Source organism: Poecilia latipinna, unplaced genomic scaffold, assembly GCF_001443285.1.
Source record: "Poecilia latipinna isolate Pla-1442-1.1 unplaced genomic scaffold, P_latipinna-1.0 Scaffold3105, whole genome shotgun sequence".
NCBI lineage: Eukaryota > Metazoa > Chordata > Actinopteri > Cyprinodontiformes > Poeciliidae > Poecilia > Poecilia latipinna.
In genome coordinates this window covers 41,715-59,560 of record NW_015115721.1, presented here as the reverse complement: position 1 = coordinate 59,560, position 17,846 = coordinate 41,715, and the positions used below count along the sequence as shown (strand labels likewise).

The following is a 17,846-nucleotide window of genomic DNA, read 5'->3' as shown; positions in this document are numbered from 1 at the left end:
GTGGAGCCCTCACATCAATAATCCATCGATCAGAACAACAATATCCCTCAGTGCTGAGCAGTGGCGCAACGACACATTATTCAGGTGGATGCAAAAACATAAATCCCCCCCGTCCCCCAGGGAAGGAACGTCGGAGTGAAGGAGCGACGCTCACACACACACACACACCGAGGCGACGATACGTGAAGTGTAAAAATCGCTACATTTACTTCGTTATGTGCGAGAGGTGAAGGAGCGTGAGGCGCGCTGAAGTGTATGGGAAAACATAATCGGTGCGTCGCCCCCTCCAGACGGGGTTTTGGCGCCCCCTCTGGTGCTGCGCCCCTATGCGTTGCATACGCTGCATACCCACTTTTTGCGCCTCTGGTGCTGAGGCATCTTTTGCTGTTTTGATTGAGCAAAGTAGGAGGGTATACCGCTCCAAGATGGCCGCCGTATTTCCTGCGCTGGAGCTGCCAATGCGGGGTCTACTCTTATATTATGTCTATGACTCAAAGGCCCGGTCAGAATACTCACACTGCACCCTACGGCCCTCTTTGAAGTATGGACTCAGGGCACAGAAGGGTTCGAGTGCTTGAGTGCGCAGGATACTAGCGTGCAAAAAAAATTGAGAATTGGGACAGTAGCCCTCGGTGTCATAAATTCGACATCCAGAATAGCGAGGCTTCTCACTGTTTACGCATTTGTGTTTCTAAAAAAATGTAATAATCTATTTTAAATGTGTAGTATCTACCTTTAGTATGTTTGAAGTATCTGTGTTGTCAGTGGGGTTTTATACTTTTAAATGTTGGAATAAATTCTGAAAATGCATGACGCGGAGCTCTGATTGTTAACTCTGTGTGGCTTTTGTTTCCATGCATGGAATCATTGAATCCGGGAGCACAAGAGAATATAACGAGCCAGAAGTTAATGATTTTTTTATTCTCTTAATAATAGAAAGGAGGTATGTTTGGAGCAGCCTGATCCTTTTCTTATGGATACATCCTCTGCTGATGTGGCTTCCCATACATAAACTTCAGTCAACTTCCTCTGAGGTGTCAACTTGATGATTCACTCTGACAATATACAAGTTTCTTTCATTGTTCTGTGTGGACTGATTACCTCACATTATATTCCATACTCAGTTTATTTTTCTCCAAGCAATTTACTGAGGCCTTCTGAAGACTTAACTTTGAGGTGATTCAATATGGACTATTGCTTGTTACTTTAGTCATGGGGGTGTTAGAAGATAAAGATAAAAAAGAGCAATATATATTGTTTATGTTAGGTTCTGGGTTTTTTTAGGTGGTCCTTTGGTTTGCTGAGTTATCTCCCCACTAGATGGAGTCCGAGAGGTGGCGGGCTGTGGTTTCATTGATGATGTCATCCTCTCACCGGAGGCTGATCATCTAATTGACGGCAGCATAAGAAGGGTGGAACGCCAGTACTTCGACGCCAGAGTGTCAACCTTAGATGGATCCTCCAGCCCCTCAGAGTTTTGCTCCGAGTTTTCCTCTTTCTTGAGATCTGCCTATTTTTGTGCTGTGCTTCATTGTGGGTTTTTGCTCTCCTCAGGATCCTTCCACATCTGGTTGCCTGACCACTGGTTTTTCCCACGACGTCATGGGATCTTGCCCCATAGATGCCTGAAAGCCAAACCTCACCTGTTACTGTAAGATTCTGCCAGCCATTCAGAAGTCTCCGACCGGCCGTTCCACCTAAACTCAGTCGCTTTCAAGGACAAGCCTCCCTGTCCGCCCTCCAACGCCACTCTCCGAACCACCAAGCTCCACGGAGAAGCAAATCTATAGGTTAGAAAGAACTCCAGGACCAACCAACCCCCTCCAAGCCGTTCAAACGCACTGAGCCAGTAAGTTTACCTAATTCTCATTCGCAACCTCCCGTTTCCCAGTCACTTGAACTCACCACGCTTCTCTTATCTTCTCAGTGCATATTGTTTGCTGTAAATAAAACTTTTCATTTTTACATCCGTCTCTTTGGTGTTCATGCATGTGGGTGAAATCCGTTAAACCCATCATGACAGTTTACTGTTTTGTAGCTGTAAAATATGTTAAGTCTTTTATTTCCCCCTTATTTTAGAGATTAACACTAAGTTATAGAATCTTAGTGCTTTCATTTATTAAGGAACAGTGATTTGCCCTTACATTTCTCTAGTACTTCTAGTTCTCTAATTTCTCTACGTTTTATAGTACTTGTTCTTTGTACTTTTGTTACACTATATTTTCTGTCTTTTCTCTTAATGCCAGGGGTTTGAGACAGAATATAAAACGCAAAGCTTTATTTTTATTTGCAAACCAGCAAAAACCTGATTTTCCTTTTTCCAGGAGACACACTCTGTTAAGGACGAGGTACAGTTATGGAAAGCTCAATGGGGCAATGACATTTGGTTTTCACATGGTTCAGAAAGAGCTGCTGGTACTGCTGTTCTGGTATTACACTCTGAGGGTGATCCCAAAGGTTATTTTTTTATTTTAATTATTGATGTCGGTGAGACTGTAATCTTGCTAGTCAATTTATATGGATATAATTTAAAATGTGATAATGATATATTGCTTACACAGAAAATCCAGCAGGCCCAAATTAACTCTGTCAGATTTGATTTCAACACTTTTAAAGTGTCTATATGGGTCCACACCAGAAAATGTTAATTTAACTCTTTTTGGAGAGTTAGTACCTTAACTCTTATAAAGTGTCAAATATCAAATCTGCTGGAGTTAATCATTTAACACTTACTAACACTAATTCAGTGTTAGATCTTAATATTAACTCTCACAGAGTACTTCTTTAACTTCTTAAGAGTTATTTGTAATTAATATTAAATAGGTACTTTATTGTATTGAACTTTTAAAAATTCTTTGGAAAATAAACATTTAATAAAGAGGCAATGATTTTCTCAAATGCATTTATTTCAAAACCATAATTGCACCATAATTACAAAACATATTACAATGTGAAATAATGTGCATGTTTCACATGTCGCTTTCATTCACATATTGCTTATCAAACGGTCTGACATATCAGCTGTGCAATACAAAATGCAGTATGCTTAATACATTTGTCTTCAATACTATATGCATGAAATTGTTCAAAGTACCAGGTGGAAAAAGTAAAGCCTGTATCAATGCATGCAGTTCATGTAATATGATAGAGTACATTTTCTTTTAACAGGTGGATTGCCAGATATTACAGTACATAACAGACCAACCTGATAATCAGATCCATCATTTCTGACCCAGTTTATGTTTCTGGTGATAAGAGACAGTTCCTCTCTGCACTCCACCAAAGATGTCCACTCACTAACAGACTGTCTTCAGGTTGTTGGGCTGTTCGTGAAGTTTGGCCGGAGACACCAACATGCTCCTCTACTGCGTTGGATCGTCTTCAGTATTAGGTGGGATGATGAAATAAATGGAAGGCATTCATATAGGATACAAAATACAATTGTTGTTATAAGGATTAGAGGAATAAACAGGAGGGAGGAGATAACTATAAAGAGTATAAGAAAAAAACTGTGCCCGGGCACAGTTTTTTAAATGGAACTCTTTTTAAGATGGGGAAACATCTTACTGGTTTATGTAGTTGGTGTGATAGGAACAATGGAACATGTTTTTGTTAGCTGTAGGAAATATGTGAATCAAAGAAGGTTACTGAATATGGAAATGAGTTTTAAAAGGGAATTGAAATTTGAGAATGTGGTTGCTCAGTTAAATAGTAATGAAGGAAAAGGGAAGCTATTTTGTTTTTAAAAAAATACCGGGCTCATTAGGAGAATCTGAGGAATAAGTATTAGGATCCAACAGATGGCAGTAGTGCAACAATAATGGATGTAAGCTGCCGTTAAAAATCTAACGCGGAAGAAGAAGAAGAAGAAGCGTGTGCCCTCAGTTTTCTACTCTGAGATCTGACAAGTAAAGAAAAGTGAAAAATGGCAGAAAAAGGTGGCGGACTGGCTCGGACGGTGCTGCAGCAGTGTTTACACGCAAGACTGCAGGTTCAAGAAGCGGATGAACAGCTGGAGGCTCAATACGTCCAGGTACAAATATCACAAAGCAATATTTAGATGTAAGGGGAAGAAATCCTAATATTTACCTAAAGAAAACGTTTAGACGCATTTTCATTGAAACGGTAAATAATTACAGACGTTTTCCAATAGATAAAGAACTGATATCCAGTCAGGATTGTAGAAGCACTCTAAATAATGTTGAATAAATAATGTGACAGCAACAGTTATGTAAAAATATAAAAACATGCTCAATAAATAGTGTGTGTGTATATATATATATATATATATATATATATATATATATATATATATATATATATATACATACATATTTATATATGGATTAATTATTGAGATACTACCAGTTGTATATAACTTATTTTTAGGTATTTTATTGTAAAGTCAGTAAGCTGATACACATGTCATTGTCTAACATTAGCTACATATTTCAGAAGAAGAGCGTTCTTTGATCAAAAACTTAATAAAAGAGGGAAAAACCTATAAAGAAGTGTAGAAAATGATTCAGCTAAAATGGTATCAAATGCTTTAAAATGGCAGCCAAAACCAGAAAGTTGAGGAAGAAAAAGAAAAACAACTATTCCAATGAATCGGAGAATAACAAGCTACCAGCAAGAAGCCCCCGCAAAGTCATTGTTAAAAAATGTTGTGCTGAAGCAGCTACAGTTTTCCAAAGAATATATTGACTGGCCTAAAAAGAATTGGCGTAATATTTTGTGGACTGATGAAAGTAAAATTGTTCTTTTTGGTTCTAAGGGCCACAGACAGTTTGTCAGACATCCTGCAAACTCTGAATTCAAGCCACAGTACACAGTGAAGACGATAAAGCATGGTGGTTGAAGCATCATGATATGTGGAGGTTTCTCATACTATGGTGTTGGTCCCATTTATCACATACTAGGGATTCATGGACCAGTTTGACTTCACCAGAATACTGGAAGAAGTCATATTGCCGTATGCTGAAGAGGAAATGTCCTTGAAATGGATGTTTCAACAAGACAATGACCCCAAACGCACCAGCAATCAAGCAAAGTCATCAGACAAACAGAATTCAAGTAATGGCGTGGCCAGCACAATCCCCAGACCTTAATCCTATAGAAAACTTGTGGACTGAGATAAAAAAAAAAAATGCTGTTCATAAGGCAAAACCAAGAAATACAGAGGAATTGTGGAACATAGTACAGTTGTCCTGGGCTGCAGAACCTGCCGACTGGCGCCAGAAGTTGGTCGACTCCATGGACCACAGATGTGAAGCAGTCATTAGAAACCGTGGTTATGCACCTAAACATTAGTTTGATTCTCAGGAAAGATGAATCTTCCAGCATTTCTTAGTTTATATAGTTCATTTTTGAGTTTGTAAAGAAAGATGTCAACACTGCTATTTTTCTGAACATTGTATTTCTTGACTTTCTGTAAAATATTTTAATATTCAATTACTTTTTCCACCTTTTTTTTTTAAATAGAATGTGCAGTATCCCCAATGCAATTGTGTTCATTAACCATTTAACCCCACCGGTCACAATAGTGACCAATACATTTTTTTCAATTTCAAGGACACATATTTAGAGTAAATTATCACATGACTAGAGCTGATTATATCTTGGTTGCACCTTGGTGAGAAGAAGACTACAACAAACCTCCCAAAGAAGAGTCTAGTAATAATGTATGTTTAAATAAACATACAACAAAGATTTTTGGTGCACATCATCTTTAAAGTGTCTAGTTATGATATGCACCTTTGCATTTACAAAAATTTGTTTGGTGTGTGAGCAGGATGTGTAAACATGTTGACGGTCACAATAGTGACCGGTGGGAGAATACGTTTGATCTAGGTGCGTTTATTTAAATACATACCATATTCTTCCAATTCCTAACTTCTTCCTTTTTAAGATTAATTTTGAGTTTGGTTCTTGATCTGTTGGACTTAGTGATGGCCAGACAAAGCATACAACAATGTAGTTGTGAGAAAGATGGAATCCTTACTGAGTTTGATAGTGGTGGCTTAGACATGGACTATATGGGGAAGATGGGCCATTTTCCATGCCGATATGATCATTTCATGGGGAAAGAGGATGATCTCCCCCTTCAACAGTCATGTTGAAGCGGTTACCACCTTAAACGTTTGCAGGTGTTATCACCTGCAAAAGTTTATGACGAAGGGACAGCTGTCTCTTTGATGTACCCTTTAAAGAGGATCCAAATGAGGTTCCAACACAAGATGAGAAACTGCTGATCCACTAGAAAAACAACAATATTTTCCTAATGGAAACAAAGATGAAGAATTATATAGAGACTGATGTAAAATAGATCAATGGGCACATGAGAGGTGTAGACCTAAATCCCTCAAGGTTCAATGTCATGGTCAGGTCCAAGAAGTGATGGTGGTCCATACCAAAAGCACACCTGAAACGGTGCCGGTAGCCTAGGAGGTTGGAGTTTATCTTGTACCTGGTGGGTTGCCTGCTGGAACCCCCACTTTGTCTGTGTCAGTAGTTGTGACCTTGATCAAGAGGACGATTCACCCACCATGCCAGCCAGTGGTAGTCAGAGGACCTGGCGGGGGAGTAAGGCAGTGAATGACTGCCTTACTCCTATCAGACTGTGCCAGGGAAGCTGTAGCTACAATCTAATAGCTTACTGCTATCAGAGTGTGAATGTGTGTGTTAATGAGTGAATGACAATATGTGGTGAAAAGCATTTTCAGGTCATTTGGACTTGATAAAGAACTATACAGGTACAGGCCATTTACCTTTCAGATATTAGTTTACAAATGTGTCGTAGGAGGAACGACTGATTTGCTCATCATGGGTTGTGGCTTATTATCTTATGCAAAGGTTTGGTACAAGGCCAATAGGTCATGGAAAAAGATCTCAAATGGACACTTCTCTTCAAGTTATGACAAGATGTGACCAAGACACTTACTGGTCAGTCAATGGAAGAATCGTTCCAGAGATGTTGCTTTTGCACCACCCATGCCTGGGAGAAATTCAAGGCTTTATTGCACATTGAGTGCTTCAAGAAAGAACATGGAAAGTAAGGAAGGGATGAAATAACCCAAAATTGAAGAATACCAAAGTCACCAAATGGTGAGAAGGAGCCATACAACTGGCCTTGATTTCAGGCCTTGGGGTCCAGTATACTGTAACTTTCAGGTATGTCCCTGGTCCAACACACCTGAATTAAATGGATCACCTCCTCAGTATGCAGTCCAGCTCTCCAGAGTCCTGCTAATCACCTGATTCAGGTGTGTTGAAGCAGAGATGGATGGAAAAGATTCATGACCCTGGCCCTCAAATCCTGGAATTGGAGACCCCTGCACTAAGTCTGTTGAGTCTTACTGTATGACAGTGTGACAAATGTTCATAATTTTCAGAAATATAAATGAAAGCCTCTACTGTAGATGTTCCCACCGGTCACAATTGTGACCGATCATAAAACACACTTTTTCATATATTTTTCCACAATTTTAAAAATTATTTATCCTTGATTAGTTCAAAGGGCTATCAATGACATCTGATTTTAATATTTTCATGTCTGGGAAAAATCTGGGATTAAATGGGTTAAAATACAATTTATTTGAAGAATTTTGAGGTTTACTCACCTTTTTAAACACACTGCTATTATTATGAACATAACTATAAAGTGAGTACACCTCTCACATTTCTGCAGATATTTAAGTATATCTTTTCATAGGACAACACTGACAAAATGACACTTTCACACAATGAAAAGCAGTCTGTGTGCAGCTTATATGACAGTGTAAATGTAGTCTTCCCTCAAAATAACTCTATATACAGCTATTAATGTCTACCGGCAACAAAAGTGAGTGTATATTTTTGTAGCCGGGGCATCTTGTCCCGGAAGTGTGCTGCTGCATGCTCTTCCTCTTGTCCACATATGGAAGACGCTGTGACAGAGCGCAGCTGGCTTGTTAGGGAGACGGGTAATCGCCGTTTACATTTAAAAGCAGGTGATCGCTCAAGAGGGCAGATCCCAGGCTGATTCTTGCAGAGAGGTATGTGTTCTTTTACATTGATCTCGAGGTGGTTTAGAAGTATTTCTGATTCCTCAGTTTGACTGTTTTAGGTAACGTACTTCTAGTGATGTACAGTTGACCAGTTTCACTTTAGAGAAGTTAAAGAGTTTCTCATCTGTATTAAAGTGGTTGTCTAACTAGATCTCTTGTGTGTAGGTTGGCCTGCTATTGTTTCAGCTTTAGTTTTTGTTTCAGTTTTTGATTTTGTTTCAGCGTCGTTTTAGTTTACTTATTTTTGGATAGTTATTAATTAAAAGAACCTTCTTTTTTTTGGTTTTGTTTAGGGAAGGGGAGTTTCTATGGTCCAGCCCTCTGGTTTGGACATGCTGTCCCTGGGTCATAGGCTGTTTTATGTAGAGTGAGGAGGCCAGTGGAAGGGGAGTTTTTTTCTTTCCTTTGCTGTATTCACCAGGGATTTTTGTGCGTGTTTTTGTTGGGGAACACTTGGGTGCATTTAGTTGTATTTGTGTTTTCTTTATTATTCCTCCCCCAAGCAGTCTAATTTTATTTAATTGGGTTCTAGCTATTTTTCAGCTTTAAGGATCCCAGGGCCAGCATAGACTCCCACTTTTAGTGTGGTCACTTATAATAAAATAAATCGTGACTATTCTTGGTCATGAAACATTTGTGAATTCAATAAACAGTTTGTAATCTGCAGCAGTGCCTCTGTCAATTTTCACAAATTTATCTGTGCTCATTTTATATATAGCTATATATGTATGTGTGTGTGTGTATGTGTGTGTATTATAAACTGTCTCTTCTTATTTGTATCAGATGAAGCTTTAGACATATCAGTGTTGTATATTCTGAACTTTGATCACAGGTTTTTAAAGGAAAGTTGGATCACTGTCCCTGGTGTTAACATGCTACCATGTTGAAGCTCAGTCACATGATCCCTCCTCCATGTGCTTTTACCGAGTGGTGGTCACGGCTTGCTCGGAATAACTGAAGACCATTGATCAGGAAGGCTGAGTCTGGCATGATGTTAAGTCAGGTTTCCATTAGGCAAAGAACGGCACAGTTCTTCATCTCTGTGCTCATTTGTAACAAATCTGTTTCTATTTCACCACTGCTCCTCGCACTCTGCTGTCCATTCTCCATTGTCCTCAGGAGCCTGAAATCCTACCAAGTGTGGATTTCAGTCTCTGGTATATTAACAGTGGGATTGTCTCCCATGGCAATCAGCTCAGCTGTACTTCAGCTGAAAAATTGGCACTGAACTTGTGCCCAAAGCAGCCTGGAGCGTGAGATGCCACTGCACCTCTGTGTGCCACCATAGAAACATCTGAATATTATCAAACATCTGAATTACCCTGGCTAATTTTCAGATCAACAGAGGAATGGTGATCTACATCTGCTTCTTCAAGGGAGCCACAGACGACATCCTGCCTAAGATGGGTTAGTTTTCTTTTTTTTAAACCAAATTTGAACCTTTAAGAAATGTAAACGTCTCTATAAATCCCATGTTCTTCTTCCTCCTGTCAAGTGTCCACGCTGCTGAACCTGCGGTTGTGTGAGCTGCCTTCTGGAAAGAGGGTTTCAGTGTTGGAGCTTCCTGGTAGCCTGCTGATCGTCCCTCAGGCCACGCTGGGTGGAAAAGCCAAAGGGAAAGGCATGCAGTACCACAATAACATCAGCAAAGAGGATGGACTGAAGCTTTACAGTTCCTTCATCTCGCTGTGTGAGAAAGAACTGATGGCTGCTGCTGGAGAGACTGTCAGGGAAGCAGAGGTGACTGTGAGACATGGAACATATGGACAGAGACAGGTGCTTCAGCTGGACACTAACGGGCCCTACACACATCTCATGGACTTTTGATATGTTCTATTTTACGAGACTGACGGAGATGGTGTGACGTTCATAGAAATAGAACTCTTGTGTGGTCATAAAAAAATTATAAGAATTGTTTGACTTGAAACTTCTTTATGTTTAAATTACGTTATTCTACTTTGCTAAAGTTGGATATAAACTGATTTTTTAAAATAAAAAAAAATTATTAACTGACAATATGAAAATGATAAGTGTTCACTTATTTATTGCTAAAACAAAAAAGCAGTTTGATTAATTCAAAATCTTATTTTTGTTTTTATTATTGGATCATAAATGCCTATTTACATTCCTAATAGGCTAGATACATTTAATAAAATGTATCTATATTAATGTAACTAAATATAAGTTCACCTTTTGCACATTTTGGATACTAGATAAAATGTTTTAAAAATGTTTTAACACTTTCAGGTTAACATTGTGCATAAGAAATTGTTCTTAATGTTTGGCTTGGTAAACTAAAGGTTTAGTTACTAACTAACTTAGTTAGTTACAGATGACAACCAAATGTTCATGTGGTAATTTGTGCATGAGAACTAAGAACAGGCTTGATATGTTTATCTAACATACAGAGATGCAGGGTAAGACGTGCCCCACAGTTCATGGAGAAAATGTGTTTTTCTGTAGAGACTTGACTCTGAAGAGGTCTACAAAACCTTGAAGGGTTTTGTAGGGTTTGCAGTTGAATGTGATTATTACTATTATTACTGTTGAGTCTTAAGTTGTTCACACTTTGGTTTAACATGATCAAAATGGGGGTGCTTTAAAGATTGCAGTATTTTTTTTTTCTTTTTTTCTAGACAGCACCAACTACACACACTGAAGCATGTCTAACAATTCCCTACAACAAATCATAAGTGCAATTATCCTATTTTCGCTTGTTGAGCCATGTTTGTCTGTTTTGTTTGAAATTAAAAGTTATTGATTTTTAATAACTTTATTATTAAAGTTATTATTAAACTTTATTATTAAAGTTATTATTAAATCAAAAAGTCACTTGTTTTGTCAAACAAGTGACAAAAGTCACTTGTTTTTGTGGAGCTGCAAAAACAAGCGACTTGTTTTTGCAGCTCCACTTACTGTGTTGCCCCAAACTCTTCAACTTTAAAGCCCTGCCTCCAGACCAGTTTGCAGTTTGACTTCCTCCTCTCTCTCCAGTGTGGCTGTGTTCACGTCTTCCACACAAATTGATGCATTTGTTACAAACTGCAGATTCCATTGCTTTGTAAGTTTGTCATCTGATAGCAACATTGTTTTATGTCTGAAACTTCTGGTTGATTAATTGTTTGAACTTTTGTACCGATATAAAAAATACCATAACTGACCATCCTACATGAAAATCATGTTATACATATGTTTCATATATGGGGGACAATAAATAAGGCATGTATGTTGCCAAAAAATGCATCCCTGTGCTAACTTTAAGAAATAAAGAGTTAAGAGTGAAATAACTTTTTCTACATAACCAGAGTAGTTCCATGATCTGCTGGTAGAAGTTTTAAATCAATAGGACAATATTTGAGGAGAATAAAGGAGGCGTGCATATTTTGGCAGGCTGGAAAAGCAAATTGCCAAAAAATGCATACCTGTGCTAACTTGGAGAAATAAAGAGCTGAAAGGATTTCACCTTTTCTACGTAATGACACTTGTTCTCTGAGCTAATGCTATAATTTTTATATCAACAGGATGGATGCAAATATTTTCAGGCTCATGAATTAAAATGCATTCCCTCCTACATTAACAGACTAGAAAGTTAAGCATGATGTAAAATGTTCTACATAATGGGCCTCTGTTTTGTAATGCTTTTAAGCTGTTATGGTATCAAAAGAAAAAGCTGAGAATTTCAAACCATTTGCGGAGAACGTTTTCATCAGACACGGACTGAGAAAAAGTTCGACTCATATGTGTCAATAAAGGTGTAAAAACCGTATTTATTTCAAGTAATTTGCGAAATAAAACCCGCCATTTTAGGGATTACATGGTTAAGAAACGTGATAATGTTACAAATATCTTTGAAATTTCCTCTTCAATCATATTTCAGTCCGGTTTCTCGTCAATATGCGAGACTTTAGGGCAATTTTGGGCAGGCATGCGTTTCTGGGCAAAACACCGGAAAAATAGCCAGGCAAACCCAGAAGCGAGATGGAGCGTCCCGGTGGTTTGTCCTCTGAAGTAAGTAGAAGCTAAACCTGCAGGCTTTGCTCTCCGATTATAATGAAACATGGAGTAATTATAAATGATTTCAGGTTACGTTTGATATGTCTGGTATTTTGATACTCTGCGCTCCTCATGTTTCTGTTAGCGGGAGCTAAAGTTTATGTCAGCTATGCTACTTTAGCTGTTGGGAGCTAAGCGTGGATTTTTACTGTCAGTTTGATAGTCTGTCTTCAGTCTTAACCTTAACCCAGGTTGATTAAGTTTTATGATGCTGAAGTCGACAAGGAGATTATGGCAGTTATAGATGTTGGTCACTATCACTGAAACCGTATTTTGTTGCTTCAGCAGTAATGAAGGTAGATCTGGACCTGCAGGAACATCATCTGCAGCTAGACTTTATTCACCATAACAAACTGAAAGGTACTTCATTTATTTGACTTTTCAACATACTTAAGGATTTGATCTAATGTTCACACATAGGCCTGTCAGAATAATCAATAAATCAACACATAGGCCTGTCAGAATAATCAATAAATCAATTAATCATGTAATAAATTAAAACAAACTCAATCATTTCCATTGGCATGATTTATTGTTTCTCCTTTTTTCTCTCTTTATACCAGAAACTGGATAATAAGTCTTCTTTATCGTGTATGGATAAAGAACTGAGTTCGTAGAGGACTCTCACCAGTTCACCTTTGGAGCTATTCTAAAAGGATTCTGCCAAGACAAAGACAGGACTCCATCCATGGACGTTAAAGTTCTCTGCTGCAAAAGATCGTCTCTGCATCTGGGTTCGAGTGAAAACTGCCTCCCCAAAGCCTCTATTTAGATTAAGACACAGTGTAGGGTTAGAAGTAGGAGTAATTTCTAGAAATTCTTATAAGTATTAATTTCTTAATTTTTTACTGAAATGCTGTATGTCCTTTTCCCCTGCTAAAGCTTGCTAATAAAATACTAAAGTCTAATTTGATGTTGTGGACAGTTAAATTAATTGAGTCAACTAGATTTAATCCTTCTGATTAATGTAAAATCAATGTTAATGGTCCTAGTAAATTGGGGGGCTTCGTACGTTCTTTAGTTCAGATAAATAATGACCCTGGGACTTATTCCTAGTCTCTAAACTTATCTAAGCCGGAAACAAGTGCACGTTAATGACAGGGAAAGAGCTACCGTGAACAGACGTATTTTATGGGCTCGGACATTGGCGGGGCTACTCCGATGTCTGAATCATAGACTGAAGCGGGTCATAACGTCTTGGATGAAGGTAGTTAGAGCTTAGACGAATCTTTCTCGCTCCCAGCTTAAACAAAAGTTCTCTACATTCTTATTTGCGGTAATACCCAGGAATTAGAGGCTTTTCGGACCCGTGAGATGGAGAGCTGGTCAGTAGTCAGTCCGCTGAAGGTTAGGAGGAGTTAGGGGCGTGGCTGAGTACTGTGGATTAACAACCTCCATCTGAATTTCGCGCGTCATCCGGGTCACGTGTCTGAAACCCAGCAATACAGCAGCTTACGGAAAGCCAGTTATAAATGCATAAGTTAAGCTTACCATATTTTTTGACAAAATAAAACAGAAGAGAGAAACTTCCACAGGTTGGACATATCGATAAAAAAATCTGCTAAGTAAGCGCACATCGATGCTAAGCATAGAAAATATCCTATGCTATTGAAGAATTGAAAGGTGGCTATACTCTTAAATATCTAAGTAAAGGAAATAACGCAGAGACGTAGTTCTTGCTGCTAGGCTACAGACGAGCCGGAGATTTATTACACTGCCACGGATACCTCGTTACAGTTTCTTCAGTTCAGTACAAAAATCTTCATTGTCATTGTCTTGTCACAAAAAATCTCCTCTGAAGTCTTAACATCGACCTCTTTTATACCTTCTCATTTTCATCAGTGTGTGTTGGAAAGTTTCAACCAATGGCATCGATGTGCGATCCGTCCTACTTTTTGCATTACCACAAAGTAGGACGGATTGATGGGTAGCACAGATAGTCAGAACACCTGATTGCAATTTTGGTCAGACAGTGTGAAACACTGGAACTACATATTAGCTTGTGAATTTTATTTTTCCTTTGGATTTAAAAAAATAAATAAAATGAGAGAAAAAAAAAAGTTAAAGCGTGGCTATTGCTTACTATGGAATCCCCTAGAGATATGAGGGATTGCTTTTTCTATTGCAAAAGTATTGTGTTCCCTCGCAAAGGTTTTGGGTTCTTTCACAATAATGTACTGGTCCATTCATTTGGCATAATTGAATACTTAGTTTTCTGCTGTAATATAATATGTATGCATGTCATTTGTGAGATAAGTTTTATATATTTTCCTCAGGATAAAAATGCACCATGAGGAACAAGTCAAACCTGGGCTGTCCATCTCTTTCCATCCCTTCTACGATGTAAACAGAAACTCTGTCAGAAGGAAAGAAGAAAAAAATGCATCCAAACTATTTAGACTATTTTTGAGTTATTTTTATGGGGTAATAAAGTCATCTGACACTTTTGTGTTGGTAGTCTGAATGGTTAATAAAGGGCTGTTATCATTTGCAGCCCCATCTCAAGCTTACACAAACATCAACATGCAGTAATAGATGCACTTTAGATCCATTACTGTGAAAAGGTGCCATCCTGAGCGATGCAATTCTAGAATTACATGTAACAAAATAACCTGGCTCTATGTATGTACTCCAGGAAAAGTATTTTATTGAAGAAAAAAATGATGGTGATTGTTCACATGCCAAACAAATTGTATTGAGAGCCCAGTCTGTGCATATAGCACATACACTAACCAGGACAACCATCATACACTACATTCATAACAAATAGAACTGAAGCATTTCAAAATATTAGTGTACAAGTTTCTGACAGCAGCTCCAACTGTCAACTCTGATCTTTCTAAAGTTGCAGTTTTTAAATTATGCAAGATCTTTGTTTTGTTAACGACCAACGACAAAGAAACTGAGATGAAAACAATCTAAAGTTGGTTTTTGCTGATGTCAGACCTTATGGTCTGATTTGATCACAGCCCAGATTATCCCATGGTGAGGTTGATCAACGCTGGCCTGTGTAGGCACGAAACCAGGAAGTGACCGAGGCAGCAGCAGATGAAATCATTCCTCCAGGATTAGCCGATGGCTGGGAAACCTGCAGAGTACTCTGGGAAAGATCCATTGACTGCAGAAGTAAAGGGAGAAAAGTTTGTCAACCAAGGTCCCACAGGGATTCAACATAACTAATTTTTCTGCTTATTCTTCTTGTATACTTCAATTTTTTTAAATCTGTAATTTCACTTGACTTTTTCCTTTTTTTCCCCACATAACCACAAACAAAGTATTTTTGGAGGTGCGGGGGGTGTTTATGCCTTTGAGCAACAAAAAGCAGTGCATATCTCCACTGGAGGATTATGGTGGAGGCACAATCCTGGAAGAAAACATGGTAGCTGCTGCAAAAGCTCGTTAAACCTTTATTTCACCAGACAAACATTAACAACAATTTATTATTTCCAATGTTAGACATTCTATTCCAACACAAAGAGCTGTAATTCTCTGACTTTGCGGAATGAACCGATATGCAGAAGATGGCAGGCACAGTCTCCGACAGATCCTCAGGATGCAGCTTGAACCGCGTTTCCAGATGTTGTCAAACAGTATTTTTATGAATGTAAAAGTGGCATGTTAGAAGCTTCAACGCACAGGATGACACAACCAGTCGGATGGATGAAAAGTCCGACATCATGCTGCACATGATTAAGGTGGGGATTTTTTTCTGTAAGAATTCTTTTAAGCACTAGTTGTTTTTATTTGACAGATTTGTGCTTCTCGTTGCTGTTTTAAAGGGATGCATTAAGCTTGCAGTGACCAGACTTATGCCACCATTCTGGCAACCATTCAAAACCTACTACACTATATTCTTTTAAATCATGATGTTGCCCTGAGATTTCTGCTTTAAAGTATTACTACATTGACACTTTGATGGTAATTCAGACCTTTACCAGCAACAGGTCTAATTATAAATCCTTAAGCAGTGAAGAACCAAGTCCTGTGTGTGTTATTTCTTTTATTCATATATTACAAAGTTAGCCACTTTTTTGACTCCTCAATAGTGCATAGGTTGCTGAAGTAGCTGGATGATGCATTTAAAGCAAAGGATGAGGCTGGTTTGAAAGCTGTGAGAATTATACTGAGCAAAAATATAAATGCTCCATGTCAAATATTGTCACAATGCTCATTTAAATGTAAATGAGCAATTACTGACATTTTATTTTTTAAAAGTAATATTTCTCTTGATTTGTGTATAATTTTTAATTCAACTTGCTCTCAGTGAGCATTACTCAGTGAGTTGTTTTTTTACTCGGTGCATGGGTGGGGCATGTCCAGTGGGTGATCAGACAAAATGAGCAACAGCTGGACAATACTTGGAATGGAGACAATAAAAGGCCACCCCAAAATGTCACATTTTGCCACAAGTCATAATGCCTCAGATGTCTCAAGTTATGTCGGAGCGTGCCATTGGCATGTTGGATGTAGGGACGTCCACCAGAGCAGTAGCTGCACGGCTCAATGTCCATTATCGGACTATAGGCCGATAAGAGTTTGTTTCCAACAGACTGGCACTACTGCAAACTGACCTCATCCTCGTCAGCCACGTGTGACCACTCCAGCACAAGAACTCCACATCCGGCTCGTCCATCTGCGGCATCGGCTAAGACCAGTGACACACACAGCTGATGAGACTGTCTGCACAACAGACACATCACACCTCATTGGAAATAAATTATTTTTACAGGCGTCTACGAAAAATGTAATGGACATTCAACTTAAAATTGGTAGGCCTCACAACAGCCAATCAGAGTAGAAAAAATATTCCTGTTCTGTGCAATTTTCTGATGTTAGTTGCTAAATTTTGCATAAAATGACCAGATAAAAGATGTTCAACATGCCAATTTAAACTTTGAACTATTTGCAAAATGACTGAGCTCTGCAACATTAAAACATGGATAGAACTGTAACTACATTAATCATAGCTCTTCTTCTCTTCATTGTTTCTGTGAGTTTCTGGTGGAGCAGCTCTGTGCTGCCTTCAGGAGAATGGGATAATTAGAGTATCATCCATAAAATTTCACCCACATGGCATTTATTGTGCAAACCAGAGCTTTCAGTGGAAAAACAAAAGTTCCTTTTAATGCCATACAAATATGAGACAGAAACATGGATTATATCTTTATATATCTGTCTGTTGATTTATAGATTAATAGTTTTACTGGACAGAAATTACAAAGAACAAATCTGATTCTTGATCAAATCCTAATGAGTCAAATTGAAAGTGTCATGGAGTCATCAGCCTCATGACATTAACACTGACAAAAAATAATGTTGAAGAAATAAATATATCAAATCTAATTAAAACATAAATGAGTTATACATATCTTACTGTTATGGTCTGTAAGATATATTTATTCTCAGTACTAGATATGGTCTCAACAAACCCATGGCACTTCAATAATATTATTTTACCTTTTATCTGGAAATAGTGGGTTTATTCTTGCCATACAGTCCTCTGTATTAATTATTGCTCAAAATGTCTTGCCATACCAGCTTCTTCCTCTGTATTAAGTTTAGTTTCTTAGCCTTGCATTTTGTTCTTCATTCATTTCCATTTAGTTTTCTTTGTTTAGCTTTATCTTCTATTGGTTTATTGTTATGTCTGCTTTATTTTCTTTCATTGTTTACTGGCGCTCATGTGTTTCACATCATGTGTTGATTTGCCAATCATTGATTTTTCACTATTCACCGTCGGATTCT

General features: G+C 38.2%; 2 protein-coding genes across 2 annotated transcripts in view; one reads left to right on the top strand and one right to left on the bottom strand.

Moving 5' to 3' along the window:
* The first annotated feature begins 3,551 nt into the window (after nt 1–3,551).
* On the top strand, nt 3,552–10,816 carry LOC106940142 (probable D-tyrosyl-tRNA(Tyr) deacylase 2). The gene is made up of 3 exons (XM_015022783.1): nt 3,552–4,033; nt 9,386–9,455; nt 9,544–10,816. The coding sequence occupies exons 1-3, from the start codon at nt 3,926–3,928 to the stop codon at nt 9,873–9,875; spliced, it is 510 nt and encodes a 169-aa protein (XP_014878269.1). The 5' UTR covers nt 3,552–3,925; the 3' UTR covers nt 9,876–10,816.
* A 3,910-nt stretch (nt 10,817–14,726) lies between these two features.
* atg14 (autophagy related 14) overlaps nt 14,727–17,846 on the bottom strand; it is a gene marked incomplete at its 5' end in the record, with an annotated part of 44,596 nt that continues 41,476 nt past the window's right edge. The window contains one exon of the mRNA XM_015022782.1: nt 14,727–15,219. Coding sequence (XP_014878268.1) covers nt 15,097–15,219 — 123 coding nt within the window. The remainder of the gene's footprint in view (nt 15,220–17,846) is intronic.